The 18,245-nt window shown below is 47.0% G+C and overlaps 2 protein-coding genes across 2 annotated transcripts; one reads left to right on the top strand and one right to left on the bottom strand.

Moving 5' to 3' along the window:
- Window positions 1-85: 85 nt before the first annotated feature.
- LOC6620922 lies at window positions 86-10,365 on the bottom strand. The gene is given in 7 exon segments (XM_032725349.1): window positions 86-2,349; window positions 2,351-4,955; window positions 5,042-5,211; window positions 5,273-5,721; window positions 5,853-6,086; window positions 6,605-6,734; window positions 6,802-10,365. Coding segments are annotated over 7 exon segments (7,104 nt in total). The 5' UTR covers window positions 10,273-10,365; the 3' UTR covers window positions 86-2,304.
- A 4,913-nt stretch (window positions 10,366-15,278) lies between these two features.
- Window positions 15,279-16,718, top strand: LOC6616069 (putative GPI-anchor transamidase). The gene is made up of 5 exons (XM_002040399.2): window positions 15,279-15,921; window positions 15,994-16,111; window positions 16,164-16,274; window positions 16,336-16,496; window positions 16,557-16,718. The coding sequence occupies exons 1-5, from the start codon at window positions 15,335-15,337 to the stop codon at window positions 16,645-16,647; spliced, it is 1,068 nt and encodes a 355-aa protein (XP_002040435.1). The 5' UTR covers window positions 15,279-15,334; the 3' UTR covers window positions 16,648-16,718.
- The last annotated feature ends 1,527 nt before the right edge of the window (window positions 16,719-18,245 follow it).

Genomic DNA, 18,245 nt, shown 5'->3' with positions numbered 1-18,245 from the left:
GATACTGTGTTTTCCTATAGGCAATGCTGACAGTTTTTTAAAAAAGGTTTCGGCCAGGGGTAGATAAGAAATAAAACCATCTTAATTCTGAGCTGGACATGGGTTTTTTTTTATTTATGATTCGTTGAAATTTTGATTCTTGGTAATCCTTTAAAAATAATTGCATAAATAAGTTGTAATTTTAAGATGTGTTTGGATCGAATGATCTATCAGCTACAAAGTACTACATAAACACAGCACAAACACACTACATTCACCCACAGGCACACGATTTCCATGCCGCTTTACAAAACCAGGTTCGATCAAGGCAATCTAAGTTCATCATGGTCATCAGAAGCTAGTCCTGCGAACTGCTCCATTCCTCTTTCAGCTCCGATTCGCATCCGCACCAGTGCAACGACGTAGGACTTAAGCATTCCATTTGTTATACCCCTGCAGAGGCTTTATGAAACCAATAAATAATCATTCCACTGATTTGCTATTCTTACGTAATGTGTGAATGTATGAGGCTGCCATATTCAAAGCAATGAATTTGAAGCCAATTTGTTTACATCGGACAAATATATTAAGCCTACAGCTTTTAATAATAAGTGGTCGTTTATAAGTGTTATTGGGAGATCATATGAGTTTTGCCCAACAGGGAAGACTGTACAGCTGAAGTAACTTTTAAGTGCTAAGAGGTATCATCTTGAACCAATAGATCACCATCGATCTATGTATATGTATATTTTCAGGGTTTTACTTGCTTACAACCGAAGGACCGGAAGCCCATTTCCAAATTTCTGCAAAGGTATATAAACTTCGGCTTGCCAAAGTTTGTTTCCGTTCACGTTTCTTGTTTGGTTTGCATGGTATCAATCAACTCCTGATTTTTAAATACATTTTCAATGTTTAACAACAACAATTGAATTCTCATATGTGTATAAATATATCTATGCTTAACAAACTAATTTACATTTGTATCTCTCGTCGTCTCTCTAAAATATCTAAATAGTATATCGTGTGTATATAAATCCATATTTGTAGATAGATATATATATATATATATATATATGCATATGTATATGTCTATGCTGGGTGTTAATTATATGTTTTATTGGTATATATGTCGAGAAAGCTTTCCAATTTGTCATTAAAAATAAGCAAATTAATTTCACTTCACTACCAACGATCTTGCTTTACTTTAGGCAGCTACGATTTTAGAATTCCTTGGAATGGAACTTAGGCCACCAGAGGCACCGAGAACATCGATCAATTTGATTGCTTGTGGCTCACAATCGCGTTTCTTCTTAAACTTTTAATTAAGATTTGCAGGGTTGAATTAGCGTTTTAGTTTGTATTTTATAGTTCTTGTATTTATCTGTCCATTCCATAAAATATTTACAGTTTTGGAATTAACTTTAGGTCCGTATAATTATCTTGATCTGTCAGTAACTGAGGCTGGGCTTGGAGTAACTTGTGAATTGGATGTAAAAATGGAAATACAAAATGTTTATAAATTAGGGATCTGCATCAAAAGAAACGTTCAATACGCAGGATTGGATTGTTATGTGCTACGTGTGGATAGTGTGTGTGTGGTGGAAAAGCTCCTGGCATGATTAGGACTCATGCAAAACTGGGGCTGCGGGATCCTGTCTTCCCTTTCAGTTCAGCAGCAGCCTAAGGTTGGATTATAATCTTGGCCAAAATTATTTTTGTGCTGCATTCTTTCTTAAATTACTTTGTGTGTGTGTGTTTTGGTGTAGCAGTTGATGTGTGTGTGTGTGTATCGAATTCGCTTATAAACCTATAAACCGTTTAGCTGTAGCAATTTTGGTATCTATAATACACGAATCGCAAGTTTATATGCCCGTAAATCTAATTAAAAAAATATACTTTAAGACTAAAATTATAGAGTAGTATAGTTTAGAGTAAGGTGCATTGGTATCCCTAACTATCCATATCCGTATCCTAAATCGCATTCGCATCGGGAACTTCATCTGCTCCATCATGCATCTGTCGTATCGGCTAGAGTGCCTAACTAGTGCGTACTTATATTGTAATCGTATTCGTAACCGTATCTCATTTATACACAAACAACGTTATGTAATCTAAGAATTATCTTGGTTTCTCATCTGTTTCTTGTCTGTCCGTCCAATGTTTTTTTTAGTTTATCACTTATTCTACTGCAGCCATGGAATTGTGGAGTTTGTGATATCCATGGAGCCGCCGCTGGTCACCTCTTGTTCTGAAGATCGCTGCTTAAGCTGCTCGTCGCCTGCTTGTTGATCCTACTACTTCGCCGGGTTACCACCGGCGCTACGGCTAATGGCCATGGCGCCCTCCTTCGCCGTCATCAGTCCTTGCCGGAGGAGCTGCTGCCCCCCATATCGCCACCGGTATTTCCACCCATCTGCTGCGGTATTACTGTCAAACTTTTGGGTATCTTTGACATGATAGCGTTGTCGATGAGTTTCTGCTGGTGCTGCTGCTGCTTGAGGGTAAATAGGCTTCCTGCTGATTTGTTGGCCGCTCCGGAGCTACTGGTTGCCGTGGCTGGTTTGGCCGTGAGATGTGGCAACTTGCTGGAGGAGCCCCCGGCACCCGCTCCGTTTCCATTCAGCAGATACTGGTTGGGATCAGGAAAGTTTTTCCACAGCCAGCAGCTGTTGCTGTTATCCAGCGTACTGGACAGCAACGGCTGCAAGTTGGGTGCCTGACTGCCAATCTGCGGATTAGTAAGTGGTGGCATCAGTAGTTTTTGCGTCATCCGGGCCAGTCGCACTCCACCTGGCTGCAAAGTGGGCAATTGTTGCTGCTGCTGTGGCTTCTGTTGCAGCTGCTGAAGCTGCTGTCGCGCCGTGTGTTGCTGGGCCAACTTCACCATGTTGGAGAAGGCAGCCGCCGATGCGGCGGAGTTTTGCTGCTGCTGGTGCGTTTGGCCCTGCTGCTGTTGCTGGTTCTGCGGCTTTGGCTTGGCGTTAGTTTTGAGCAACTGGTCCCGCATCAGCTTTTCCCTTCGCAAGATGCACATGCGGTTGTAGTCGAAGATAGAGATGAGGTATGGCTTGCCACCTGACTGCACTTGCACCAGGGCGGGCAACCTTCGACCGTCGGCGGTCTGATAAAGAGCATGTGACTTGTTCGGCACCTTGTGCTGATCCTCCAGCGGTATCAGTGTTGGCTTCCAGCTCTTGCTCTCGTGTCGCTCCTGGGCGGTTAAGGCGTCCGGCAGTATGACCACATTGGGCGGTGGTGGTCCACCCGCACTGCGGCTTCCTGCTGCTCCAGCGCCTGTTCCCGTTCCCGCTCCTGAAGGCCCTGCTCCAGATCGTGGAAGTTGAAGCCTCTTGCCCTGAAGAAAGCTGCTGGCCCCCGCTGCTGCTCCGCTAGTCTGCCGTCGATGCAAGCTGATTAGCTCTGGTGGAGAGCTGAGCAGTTGCGCCACATTAGATGGCTTCTGAGGACCACTAGTAGTTCCCGCTCCTGATCCGACGACCTGCTGCTGTTGCATTGGAGGCTTTAGCTTGGACTGCAGGCCAAGCAAGGCGCTTGGTGGTACCGGTTCGCCCTGGCTACCGAGCTGCTTATTGGCCGCGTCAGAAATCTTTTGCTGTTTCTCAGGCTTATGGCATCCAGTTGGCTTGTAAGCCTGTGATTCGAAGGTTGTAAAGAACTGTTTAGATGCAGCAGTGGCGATGTTTACGTGGGGGGCAGTCGTTAACGGCACGAGTTCCACGGCCTTGTTCATGCCCAAGAGGTTGGTTTTAAGGATACTACGACTGTTGCTAACACCGCTACTTGCTGGCGCCAGTGGCGGTGCATCCTTGGACTGGACTGGTGCGACTGCTGTAACCTTAGTGACGGCCACTTCCTCCGGCGAGGAAATAGCGGACGAGGAGCTGGAAATGGACGTGGAGGATCCGCTTTTGCAAGAGAGCTGGGATTTGTCTTTGGGCCGGGCGATAATCGTCACCGCATTCGAGCTGAGCTGCTTAGTCAGCTTGTCCACCGAGGCTGTGCTAAGGCTTTCCAAGATTGTGTCCTCCTGCCTATTTGTCAACTCCCTTTCGCCCGCTCCTCCTGCCCCATCTTCGCCTTCATCGTCATCATTGAGCTCTACCAGCGGAATGACGGGATCAACAGACGCTTGCTGTTCGGAGGAAATGGATGCAGAGGAGGATGAATGGCTTGTCAAGGGTGTTATGAGGGCGGTGGCCAGCACACTGGCACCCGTCGGTTGAGGAACCCCACTGCGTTTGCCGGAACCCGAAGAAGAAGGGCTGCCTGCCATGCTAAATCCACCGCAGTGACCGTGATCAAACGAATTCAGCCGCTGGCGAACAGTCTCTGTGTAAACCGTGGCATTGGAGGAGGCATGCGGTGCCAGGACGAGATCTCCGTTTCGGTAGTACTTCTCCAATAGTATCAAGTGGCGCAGAAATGAGCTCTGATTTCCGTACGGCTTTTGCAACTCCTCCCAGAGGCGGCGCGTCGGCTCATCGTATTGTAGGAAAGTCTGCACTCGTGTCCAGCCCTCCGGCGTGCGCTGGCTGCTGCTGCATCCGAACGGCACCTTGAACTGCACACCCAGCTCTTCCTCGCCGTGGAAAAGTTCGCGCATGGAAATGTTCGGATTCCCTCGCAATACGTTAGAGATATCTGCCCCAGATCCGCTTCCTCCGGGACTTGCTGCAACATCTCCTGCTCCCGCAGCTCCTGCCGCATCCACACCCACATTTTGCTGCAGAATGGCCTGCAGTTTGGACATTTGTTTGCTGGTGTCCAGGGCTGCAGTCGAAGAACTACTGGAGTTCGAGTCGGTAGGTCCATCATAGTCCGCTACCATGGGCATCTCGGTATCTTCGTGTCCGTCTGAGGTTGGCCTTTCTGCCTCTGTTGCATTAGGTGCATCTTCTTCATCCGCTTCGGACAGCTCATGACTGCCATCTTGCAGATTATGCACCTTGAGGAGCCTGTTGGGTAAAGAACGGAGAAACAAATCATGAGTAACAATCTTTTAGCTATATGGCAACCATCACATTGATAGACTGAAACCCACCTCTTTCTGTAGTTCTTCACGAATTCCGCCTTTTGTGCCTTGGTGCTGTCCGGTGGCTTTATCAAAAGGTTGGCAAAATAGCGACACAGCTTGCAGACTGCAGTGCCCATGCCAAGCTGAACTGGGATGCCCATCTCAGACAGCGCCTTTTCCAGTCGAATTGTGTCCTGCTGAAAGATGTTATACCATTATTAACATTAATCGGATTAGGAACACTATCAGTATACACACCGTGGTTATGTTGTACATATGGTTCTTGCCTAATCTACGCTTGCAAAGAACGCAGCCGGAAAATTGGATGACCGTGTTGTAATGTCCCTCACACAGCCCTACGTTCGACGAGCCTGCGGGAATCTCCAGGCTGAGCTGATACTTCTTCACTCTCTTGCGGATGCACTTGCGCCGCAGCGTGTGTCGTGCCGCTTCGACACAGTCCTTCACGCCACAGGATCGTTGCTGCACGGCCACAGCTGCCGTAGAACCAGCTTCGCCACCCGCTTCCGTAATGACGCCGCTGTCGCCAGCAAACTGTTTCTGTAGTGTAGATCCCGCCGCAGACCCCATTTCCAAATGACCTGGAGCGGAAAGACGCTTCTTGTAGGATGGCACATTTGCCCGGCGGTCCACGTGTCGAAAACATGCGTCGCACAAGCAGTTATCCACAGTGAGCTTCTCCTCGTCTGCAAATGATAAGGAAACTAGCGAACATCAGAGGAGGTAGAGAAAAATATCAGCAATATTAAGAGGCTAGTTTAAGCTAGTTTCAGCAAATCTATATTCAAGTATTTGATCTTTCCGGCACTGTACTTACTGGCTAGGATCTTCTGCTGGCGCTCCACGGACTTTATTTGTCCAACATGGCAGGGGGTGTCATAGAGTCCAAACTTTCCGCTGCAGTAGTAGCACTGGTCTTCGCACAATCTCCCTGGGTGAAACTTAAACGAGGAGGCCTTTTCCGGAATGAGGATCTTCTCCTTTTCGTCCTTTTTGACCATCTGGTAGAAGCCGTGGTCCGCCTGTCCCTGACTTTCCGAGTGGGACGAATCTAAAGGAGAATATGGCTAGTTAGGGCAATATACTCTTTGACCATTAGGCCAGCTCTTTCTTCCATCAGTGCGTTTGTGTCTGATTCTGTTCGTTGGTTTTGGGAATGGTTTAGAGAATGAAAGTGACGGTGCCATATGTACAGGTTCGGAATATGAAGATGGTGATATCTCCCGGATGGAGAAATTGAAATGAATGTGTACGAAGAGTGAGAGGAATATCAAACCGAATCATATTTCCGAAAAGGAAGCCCTCTCTAAACTGCTTAAAGCCCAGTAAGCGAAGCGTGATGGTGCATAATGCATTTTATATGACATTTTGTGATAAAACGAAAGTTTTAACAGTGAGTTGCAATGTCTTGAAAATAGTTCACCCTTGAGTTAAGGGAGTTGAGGGCATTTAATATAACAATTATATAACTGGGCTCCAATTGTTCGGTTTGATTTTCAAAAAGTGAACACAGCCAGATAGGCCAAGTGGAGCACACTATTTCGAATATAAGATCTGATCTATACGCACAGTACTGGAGCGCAGAGTTGCTACCGTGCAAGGCTACCGTCGAGTGGTGGTTGTTAGTTGAGCTGAAACGGTTATTAGTCTTGCGGCCGGGATTACCAGTAGTTACAACAAACTTTTTCGCACCTTCGTTCTGGAATGAAAAGAAAGACTAACGTTAGTTATCTGTTTAATAGGACAACCGTAACTCACTAACTTACCTCGTTTTGAATGGTGTAGTAGGAGTCCTCGGCGTGGGCGCCATACTGATCGGCGGATCGATCCGCAGCACCGTGACCACGAGCCCGACCCTTCTGGAATGTCATCTTAAGCGACTGCCGGCGAACGCCAGCTCCTGCTCCCGATCCTGAGCCCAAGGTCCCGCTTGATTTACGTGTGGCACTGCCCACCGAGGAGGAGGACGTGGAAGAAGCGGAAGAGGAGCCACAGCCCCCATGGATAACTGTACCAGTAGGCAAGCCGCCACTACCGCTCACTCCTCCGTTGCTGCTCCTGTTCAGCTTGATGACTGTCTTCAGAGTACCGCTGGATTCCACATGAGTGGCACTACCTCCTCCGCGCGCTCCTTGTCGCTTGTGCTGATGGTGGTGATGTTGCTGGAGCTGCATTTGCGCCTGGCGGGCCTGTGCCTCAAGCAGGCACTTGCGCCTCTGTTCAGCGGCCTGGTGCGTGAGTAGACCCAGGTTTTGTAAGTGAATTTCCTGTTCTTGACGAAGGTTTGGCACCAGCTGAACGTGCTCATCACAGACCGATTCCTGCTTGCCATTTGGTTTCTCATCCACTTTCATGTCATTGGTCAACAGCAGCCCAGGTTTCTGTTCGTCAGCGATAACTGCAAGCGGTTTTTCCTCGTCATCATCCTCCTTGATGGCCAACTGAATATCTAGACCATCGGCAGCGGTGCTGGAAGCAGACGTGGACAAGTTCTCCTTGTTATCCTCGGGACCGCAGTCCGCTTCCATGGCCTCTTCTGCCAAGTGTTCAACTAACAGTTGATTTGTCTGGTCCTTAATGTCAATATAGGATTCCTCCACATCCATGTCCTCCATTTCGTCCGTAACCGACGGGTCCTTAAGAGGCTTACGTTTAACCGATTCATCGGCTTCTCCTATCTCATTTTTGGATACATCCTCGGGATGCTCAATTTCGACCTTTTGCTGACTTAATGCATTGCCGCTGGCATCTAGCACCCCTTCCTTCGCCAGCTCCGCCATAATCTCGTGCTCAAAGTCGTCGTATTCTCCTGTATGGAAGAACCCCACCTGGCCCTCCTTTTCCTCCGGTTGATCTGGTGTCCCATCACCATTGACTATGAGGGCGTCTTCAAGAAGCAGTTCAGGTTCATCGTTGCTCTCGTCCAGTCTGAGCTCACCTGGTTTGATTGAGCTGTTTGAACAATTGTCTTCCTCTGCCTCTTCAATTATTTCTACTGCTTCAGTCGAAATATCAACAGGAACGTCAGTAAGAATTTCAGAAATGTCTTCAGCTTTAGGTTCTAATTTAGCAGAAGCCTTCTTTCCCGCCTTTGGCCCTGATTTCTGATTTTTATCCTGCTCCTCTTTCTTTTTATCGTGCGACTTGGGAGTTGCCGGCTGATTCACCTCGCTGTCAACAGCCATCTCCACATCTGTTTCCGTGTCATTGTTACTAACCGTCTGAACGATTTCACCCAGCTCCGGATCCTTTTCAATGCCCAGATTGTTTTCCAGGAACTCAGGCTTCTTATAAAACTTTCGAACACTGACCGCACTGACGCCTTCACTTATCATCTCTGGACTAAGAGATGGAGCCTTCCCCGCATGTGCTGACACCTTTGTAGATTGCGTTTCGGATTGTGTTGGAGATTCCTCGACTGTTGCCGCCAGTGACTCCTTTGGTTTTACTTTGGAATCAGCGGGCTTAACATTGATTTCTGTGTCCACGGTAAGCGGTTCGGTGCAGGAATGACCATTGGCACTCGACGCACCAGAAGTAGAGGGCAGGCTTTCTGGCATCAAACTATCTTCGAAATCGGGCGTCAGCTTCTCCTGCTTGATATCTGCTGCGGCCATCAGCAGGTCGTCCATGGACGAGGCCATACTGTCCTTAGAGTCCTCATCCCCGGCGCCGCCCTGCGAGCTGGGTGCCAGCGAGCTGGCCGAGGCAGTCTTCCGTGTGCTGGAGCCGACTCGCCGCCGTTTCGGTGGCGCCGGTTCCTGGGCTACTGGCGTCAGGATACCCGGTGATCCCGCCTTGCTCAGCCGCGTTGCTCGCGTTGTGGTTGCAGGTGAAGAGGAGTTTCTGTTCTGCGGGCGCCCACGACCCCGTCGACTGCCCGGGATCGGAGCTGCCGTTGGCGCAGGTGTGGGTATGGGCGTGACTGTAGGAGAAATAGAACTGACCTCGTTGCCATCAACTGATTCCTGCTTAATGGGCACGGCAGTGGAGTCCTCCTCTGGTGCCTCAGCTTCCTCGGACTTCACCACTTCCACCTTGCTGTATTTCGTGCTGTTGTTGGTGTCTGGGTCGGCTTCAACATCTTGGGATCGCTTTCGTTTTACCGCAGGCTCCAAGGGAGGAGCCACCACCACCGGCTTCTTCCGTCGACCGCGAGATGGAGGTGGTTGCTCTGTTATTGAGGAGGACGCAGCTACCAAACACGCTGTGGAATTGGCTCCAACTGTAGAGGACTGGCGACGATTGCGCGTGACCCGCGTGTTAATCGCCTGCTCCTGGGCATGCGATTTACGTGTGACACGGTTACAGGTGGGTGTCACTGGTGCTATTGGCACCACTGGAGGAAGTGCTTCCTTGACCTTTTCCTTCTCCTTATCTATATCCTTATTTGTATCAATATCTTTTTCTTTTCCTCCATCTTTATCGGCAGCTTTGTCCTTCTCTGTATACTTTTCCTTCTCCGAAGATTTTTCTGTATCTGCAATTATTTCTGTCTCTGCTGATTTTTCCTTCTCTGCTTCCTGATCGGTTTCCCGCTCATCTCCCTTGTCTTTTGTGTCTTTGTGGTCTTTCTTGTCTGTGATTGGCAAGGATTCCAGTTCGTTGCCATCCCCGACATGCTGTTCCTTGACCTGGCCAGGCGTCACTCCACTTGCAGCTCGTGACTCTGATGCTGCGGCAGGCGCCTCCTCGGACTTGACTTCTTTGGCTTCTTTCAGATCCTTGATGGACTTTCGTCCGCGTATAACGGGCGCCAAAGATCGCTCCACGGAGCTCTTCCTTTGGCTACCCGATCCCGTTGGTTCCTCGGCGTCTAACGCTCCGTCGCCGACCTCACGTCTACTTGTCGTGGGCGAACTGATCAGAAGCAGTGGCGACGAGTGCCGGGTAACCCTCACGCTCTTGGCCGCCACTCCATCACTGGCGGTAGGCGTGACGGCTGGCGTAAGGGTTGGTGTAGGCGTGGACCTAGGCGTTTTGGAAACTGGATTCGATTCCAGCTCTTTTTCGCCTTCCAGCTCTGCTGTTACTGTTGGCTCCTCAGCGGGCTCCACTGACAAAGTTGAGGTGTGTGTTTTGCTTATGATGGACATCTCTTCGCCGACGCCCATTGCTGGCTCCTCGCTGCTGGCCGGAATCTCCACACTGGCATTGGCATTATCATCCAGGGGGGCAGCTGCTGCTGTGGTTTCTTCAGCTCCTCCAGAGCCTCCTGGCAGCTTCCGGCTAGACATTCTCGAGGGGCCCTGGGCAGCTGCTGCCGACGTTGCTGCTCCTATGATGGCCGCTCCCCCGACGCCTTCTGGCGCTGCTGCTCCACCACCTCCTGTTGCTCCCTGCGATCCGATGCTGATTGTGTCCAGTTCGAGTCGCAGTGATTTGGTCCCATTGGTTGACTGTGATGTGAAGAATTACCTGCAAGGACGCGAAGAAGGAAAAAAAGAAAGTTACTAACTTGTATTACTAATCCGCCATGTGGGAATAACGTTCTAATGGGCAAAGCGAAAACTACTCAACCCAGAAGTAGGTTAAATTCTGCACTAGATTTAAAAAACAGAAATAGCCATTCTGGGATTCTTTTGCATCCTTCCAACTTTTTTATAATGCTTTAAAATCGTTCTGGAAGACCAAAATATTTTCGTTATCTTCTAAATTCAAACTTGTTAAGTCAATGGAAATCCTATCCCCCCTGTAAAATCCCTGATAAGCATTGAAAACTTTGATAAGCCTTTGGATTGCTAAGTCATAATGTATATGCTCACTTAGATAAATCAATTGTTTAGTTGTAACTCAACTTTGTTGCACACTGTGTTTGTGTTGCACTTTGTGTTTTCTCCAAACTAATCAACTATAAAGTCGATCCAATTGAACTATAAGACTTTAAAGTAAAACTTCGGTTTAACTGCTAATCTGAACCAATGCGAAACTCTAAGCGAATATCTATGTGGTAAACTTAGTTTTATGGCCCTGGCTTTCACCTGGCCGAAAGTAAGCCGTTCTCTCAGCCCCTTTCAGCACATTCAATCCCCAGGACAATCCGATCCGTTCACTCGATTCCGATTCAGAGTCCAGTAAAACGCGACTAGAACATTAAACATGCTTTTGCGGTTGCCAGAAAGCCCCCTCTTCTCCTTGCCATCCACTGTCCAGCTCCGTTGCCCCTTTTTTTCTATCGCTGCTGAAAACAAGTTTTGGCAGCAGCTGGGAGCTGCGAGAATGCGAGGAAAGCGAAACGAGAAGAGAGCAGAGGAGACGAGTGGCGTGTAGAGTAGAGGAGAGAAGGGCAGAGTCGGAAGAAGCAGCAACTGGGCAAAGCGGAGAAGAGAAGCTGAAGAGTCGATGAGATGTTGAATAATCCTCAAATTGGTTAAGTATCCTGCTTCTGCTGTTGCCGCTGGTCCTCCTTCTTCGTCTTCTTTCTCCGCTTCTTCTTGGCCTGACGATCAGAGTGGCTTTTCGCTTATGATTTTAATTTTGATTCTGACATGCGCCATTTTAGTGCGAGAGCGAGATTTCAGATTGCAGTTCTCACCGGCGAAGAAAAGCGGAAAACTCACACGGACACGACACGCACACCAACAACTATCATAACTGTCACAGAGTCGACAGCAACAAAGCAGGCGAAAAAAGGAAGTGAAAGAGAATGGCAAATAACAAAATGAAGACTCCGCTGTCGTATCGATGTGTGTACATGCACACAGATATACCACCAAGTAGAACTCACACAAACGCACGGCACAGTGTGCAAAAACGCCGCGATTGTAAACACGGGCAGACAGTCAGATGGACGGAACGGAAGAAGCGGAGTAGCAAAGCGAACGGAAACTGGCAGCAGTTTTCACTAGGCGGAAAAGTTGCCAAAGAATTGGCAGAGTTGCCATCCCCTTCGTGCGCTAGGCAAGGGGGGAATTCGTGGAAACTCCTCTCTTCCGCAGAGCTGCAGCAAAAACCGCAAGGGACGGCTAGGAGGGAACAGCGAGGCGACACGAGACGGGACGAAGAACCAGAACAGTGGGGCACACAGCACATAAAAATGGGTGGCAGTGACGTACAAGCACACCCAAAGCGAGCGCACACAGGCACGAGCAGCGCACAGGCACAGGCACACGCACACTCACTCACACACACTCCAACACAAACAGCCACAGCGAGCACAGAAAATTTCTTTTTCACTAGGTTTTCGCAAAAATACGAACGCGAGCATTAATAAACGAACGCCTGCCGTTTTCTCATTTGGCAGTACGGCGAGTACACCTTTTCACCAGACACTTTGCACACAAAACACAAACAAGCGAGTTGGCGAGGAAAACCCTTTGCATGGCTTTTCTTTTCGTTTTCGTTTTCTTTTCCTTTCTGTTCCTTTCATTCCTCGCCTTGCCTTACTTTTCCGCAGGTACTCACCGAATAGCAACAAACAAAAAAAAATAATAATAAAATAAAATGCAGAACCCGAACAAGAGTTGTGAACGCAAACACGGTGCGAAGCGAAATAACGAGCCAAGATGAAGAGCAAAAGAGCGACGCTCGGCCCGACGGCGCAAAACCTCAATTCGCCGCAACTCGCCGCGACTCTTCGCCGCACGAAGAGATACCCGGTTTGCTTTCAGATTTGGCTTGGCGTGCATGCAACCCTGCTTGTGGGCGGCGGGGAGGGCTGTCTGTCCTGTCGCCGCCAGGATGTATTCATCGTCTCCATCATGAGTGCAAAGGAGTTGCATTCGGATAGTTTTGACTAATTCAACTTTTCATTTATTAATGTTCCCTTGTGAATGCTTTTGAAATGAATATTTTTCATATATTGCATATCCAATGAAACTAAATATTTGTATACAGATTTGATTTATGGAAGTCATATTAAAAAACATTATTAAATTGCGCGTAAATTGAAACATATGCTGGGCGCAATGTTTGCATATCAGCTTCTATAAATAATGGGACAATGTTGCAATTTGTACAATAAACATTGAAATTCCAACTGACAATTTTCATACATGCACTTAAAGAAACGAAGCTGCCCAAGCACTTGTGCATGCTCGATAAATATAATTCTTATAAAAATTGTTTTGCACACATTGTAACAAAAGGATAGACATTACCACTTGAGATTTTTCGCAGCTCTGTTTTTGTAGGGCAGTAAACAGCGTTGCGTTTTCGCCCGGTGTACGTGTTGTTTTTGGCAAATGTTTGTTCTCTCTTTTCGCCGCGACGTCGGCTGTTGTTGTTGCTGCTGATGCATCTTTTGTTGCGTCGGCAAAAAGCAAAAAAGGACTCGGCAATAACATGTCTTTGAATCGGGGGTGGTAATTGGGAAAGGGAAGAAGCGAGCGCCACCAGCGAGCGACAGACGTGCCCTACTCCTTTTCGGTTTTCCTCCGTATTTTCCCTGGTTTTCCTCAACTTGTGATGCTGTGGCGTAGGTTGTTGCACGTTTCACCAGCTTCCATTTCCCAAAAGGGAGGGTGGCAGGCGGCTGGATCTGAATCCTGCAAGTGTCAGGCGACGTCCTTAGCCCAAGTCCCACCCGCTCTCAAGGGTTCTCCCGTTTATCCAGTTTTCCACCCGCCCAAGGACCATTGCGATTATGTAGATGCCGACATTTGTATGCTCATATGTACATACATACATATGTATATATTTACGTGTAACTGGGTTAAAGGCAAGGGCCTTAATTGCTGGGGAAATGAGGGAAAATCAATAGCTTTATGCATGGTTCTTCAGCCCGCTTTCCATTCGGCCGCTTCTGGAGGGGCTGGAAAACCGATTTTCCCGAACTGGGTCAAGTGCGTGGCCAGGACTTCCATTTCCGTCGCCACTGACATCACCAACTCGTAACCAAGGCCATTGCGACCGATTATCCTAGTTGCTTGCCCGCCCTGGCGTCTTTCTTGCCTTTCCCCTTTGATCCTGACTAAGATTGGGTGAATCTTGCGATTCCTAAACTAGTTTTGCGCCACGGAAATGCTTTCGCACGACGCCCACTTGAATAATTCCACCTAGAAAACGATTTTTCTTTGCGCATCTACATGCACATCTACATTGGCAGCCGCACACACACGCTTTGTGTGTTTTGTGTTGTGTGGCTGCGCCGAAGGCAATTGGAAAACGTAATGGCCGACAAAACGAAAACGCCACGCAGCAAAGAAGCAGCGATAGGCGAAGTGCGCAAAGAGCAATCGGCGATAGATGGATAAAAAGAAAACTTCCGGCAGCCCCGAAGCTCAACAAAAAGAACGTAGCTGCGGACTACATTAAAATGAGAAGCACACACACAGCAAACACACACATATGAACATGAAAACCCACGTGAATTAGAGAGCGGCAGAGAGCGACAGAGAGAGAAAAAGATCGCGGCGAATTGGCAGAGTTTTTAGAAGCCCCGTATTTGTTGTCGTCTTGCCACGATTTTCCCCATTTTCCCAGATGTGCGGCTGAATATGCGTGTGTGAGTGCCCCGCAATTCGCAGACGGCAAGAAAACAGTTAAATTCCACACGCAAACAAGGCTTTTACGATGGCCTCTCACACACGCACACAGGCGCAATCATTTTGCGCTCTTCGCCGTTGCCACGCTCTTCATCGGTCTCCTCTTTTCGTCATTGCAGCGTCATTCGTTTTCGTTTCGAATGGCCGCCATATTGCTTTAGTATTTTCTGACGCTTTTTTCGCCCCATTTGCGTATTTCAACCAGCTATTTTCCGTCCTCATTCGATCGTACTCGACAGGTCCTAACTGTTTTATGTTTGAAATGAGTCGTTTCGTAGCATTTTGGGGAAGAAATTCAAGGTGGAAATTGGCCCATTAGCATTGGCAGTTCCCCTGCCCCCTCTTCCAACCCTTCGTCAACCTGCTTGATTCGGCATTTAGGGTGCCCGTTTTCTTCCAATCTTTTTCTGTGCAGAATTATTGGTAAGGGTATTCCCTAAAAGGCTTATTGCTGTCTAAATTGCACCAGCTAACTGGTTACCCGCTGCGTTAAAAATTTGTCGTGAATCCAATTTAAACAAGAAAAACTCGTAAAGAAAAGACTAACAAATAAATGTTGGGAGCCTATTTAAACAATTTTAACAAGAGAAATGTAGTACTTTTCTGTGCCTTAAGAAATTTACAAGACCACTCTAGACTTACTATGAGGATCCCTTCCCAATAATTTCGTACAGTGTATATAGAGTATATATAGTTAATATAAGTATATATAAAGTATAGGCGGTCACACTGCTCACAGCTGTTATCTCTGCGTGCTATCGAGCTGTCGATACTCGAAGGCGTTGTTTATGTATCGGTCTATCGTTCTGTACAAATGTTTAATATTATGCTTGTTAAATTTGTTGTCATCTATGCCCTGATCCTCGCCAGCTGTCGGGTGGAGGCGGATGACACCTCGGTGTTGCCGGAGGGCTTTGTGGACGCCGCCCAGCGCTCCACACATACGAACAACTGGGCGGTGCTGGTGGACGCATCGAGATTCTGGTTCAACTACCGGCATGTGGCCAATGTGCTGTCTATCTACCGTTCGGTAAAGAGACTGGGCATTCCTGACTCCCAGATCATACTGATGATCGCCGACGACATGGCCTGCAATGCACGGAACCCACGGCCGGGTCAAGTGTACAATAACGCCAACCAGCACATCAATGTGTACGGAGACGATGTAGAGGTGGATTACCGCGGCTACGAGGTGACAGTGGAGAACTTTGTGCGTCTGTTGACCGGGCGTACCCAGAACGGCACGGCGCGCTCGAAGAAGCTGCTCTCGGACGCGGGCAGCAATGTGCTCATCTACCTAACCGGCCACGGCGGCGATGGATTCCTCAAGTTCCAGGACTCCGAAGAGATAACTAGCCAGGAGTTGGCCGACGGAATCCAACAGATGTGGGAGAAGAAGCGGTGCGACTGAATTTACTAAAAGATTTCTTATAAAAGACCTTCCCTTTTCTTATAATCTTATCATTTCATCAGGTACAATGAGCTGTTCTTCATGGTGGACACTTGCCAAGCAGCTTCGCTCTATGAGAAGTTCACCTCGCCGAATGTCCTGGCGGTGGCTAGCAGTCTTGTTGGCGAGGATTCGTTATCGGTAAGATTCTGAAAGAAAGCTATTTTCTTTATACTTGACTTGCAACCTTCAGCACCATGTGGATCCATCGATTGGAGTCTACATGATAGACCGGTACACCTACTACGCCTTGGAATTCCTGGAGAAGGTGCAGCCCTTTAGCAAACGGACCATAGGCGAATTTGTGAGTGTCCTTAAGACTCTTAAGCAATACCAATAATTCTGAATCTGCAATTTTAAAACAGCTGCAAGTTTGCCCCAAGAGAGTGTGCATTTCGACAGTGGGAGTACGCAAGGATCTGTACCGCCGGGATCCGCACAAGGTGCCCATCACAGACTTCTTTGGAGCCATACGTCCCACACGGGTATCCACCGATCGCATCAATGTGACCTTGGCCAATGAGGAGTAAGTACCGGCCTCTACCCTCTTCCAAGTCAGAACCTTACTAACTCTCAGCCTACACAGTGATTTCATTTTCGACAAAGATAAGATGGTGACCAAAAAGCCCTTCAAAATCGTGATGGAGTCACAGTTTCCTTCCGAGCTTTTTAAATAGACTGGATAACTTAATATGATTCATGTGATAATATTAATTTTATTCGTAAATACATCATTTCATTATTAATACATGTGTAATTTATTAAATTTATATGTGATCTCGAATCGTGCTTTAAAAATTCTCAATTACGGGCTTAGTTCCTTTTAGTTATCCTTTTTTATATTTGCTAACATTTCATTTTCATTTCATTATCATTTGCGGTTCTCTTGCCGTTTGTATTTCCGTCTCTTATGCATTACATTAATATATCATTTAAATTATTCTTTTTGGTTACCACTACATCAAACGTTCACTAATCAATCAATCAATATCAATCCATCGTGTAACATTCATATCAAATCCAAAACGAAACAAAAACCATATTGTATACTTATATAAAAGGTAAAAGTCGCTGGCGACTGCTATGTAGAATTAGAAATGCACAAAAAAAACAGTATTTCTATAATTTTCCACGGCGAATTGTTATGTGTTTCGGTTTTCTTTGGATTTGGTTTCACAATTTTCTATTCTGGGGTATACACAAATTCAAAGAGTATAACAATGGCCTCAGAAGCGAGATCTTTCCCTAGAGTTTACTCTGTATTTTTCTTCTTTTTTTTTTTGCTTTTATCATATGGAAGGATCTACTTCGTTTTTAATTATTGAATCTTTAAATCAATACACATATACACCTAGTATACATATATGGGTTTAATTAGATTTCGTCCCTAGCTCATTTACTTATTTTTTTCATTGTTTTCTTTTTGTTTCATTGCATCAGTCCCATAATTTGAGTTCTAGGCTTGGGTTGTTCTCAAGATCAAGATCCAGATTAAGCACCATAAGAAGTTCATATTGCATCCACGCTTTACACTATAGGGAAATGGTGGACATGGGTTCCTTCCCGGGATGCAAATGGATCTAGGCAAGCGGATGGGGTTGGATGCGGGTGTGGTTGAGTGGCTGAGAGGGTCATGTGGTGAAGTTGAGCATTTAAGTATTCATTGTGTTCTTTTTTTTTTTTTGGTAAAACAGTGTATCTACGCAAAGTCGCAGCTGGATAGGCAGGTGACTGCAGTTTGTGAGTCCGGGAGTGTATGTCGTTAAAATTAGCTAACTAATGTTATATCTCGAGATGCCAGATGGTACGGTTGGGGTCTTCAGACCCCATAAAGTCACACTGCTTATACTCATGTATTTACAAAGACACTTCTTCTTCTTCAGCGGGAGCAATTGGCCATCTGACCCTAGCCCTGATAATCAAATGGGCGGGATGGGGAACTGGCAGTTTTTGGGGATGGGTTGGGTAAGGAGGGGAAGGAATGGGTAGGGAAGGGAATGGAGGGGAAGGGTTCTTTGATTGATTTTAATCTCGATTACAGTTACGTTTAAGGTCTAACACTTATTCGATAACACGCTGTGCAAAAATATTTTATTTTGACTCTTTTCCTCCAGATGCTGTTTATCCTGCAATTACTCTACAAAAAATGTTAATCCTTTTAGCCGTTCGTCCGTTGCCGCTTTTTCCATATTCATATGATTATTATGTCATCGCTTATGTAAATCCACATATATACGTACTCTAAATATCCTTGCTATTTGGTATTTCGTATTGG

Source organism: Drosophila sechellia, chromosome X (assembly GCF_004382195.2).
Source record: "Drosophila sechellia strain sech25 chromosome X, ASM438219v1, whole genome shotgun sequence".
NCBI lineage: Eukaryota > Metazoa > Arthropoda > Insecta > Diptera > Drosophilidae > Drosophila > Drosophila sechellia.
The sequence above is the reverse complement of the archived record's forward strand: the minus strand, read 5'-3'. Positions and strand labels throughout refer to the sequence as shown.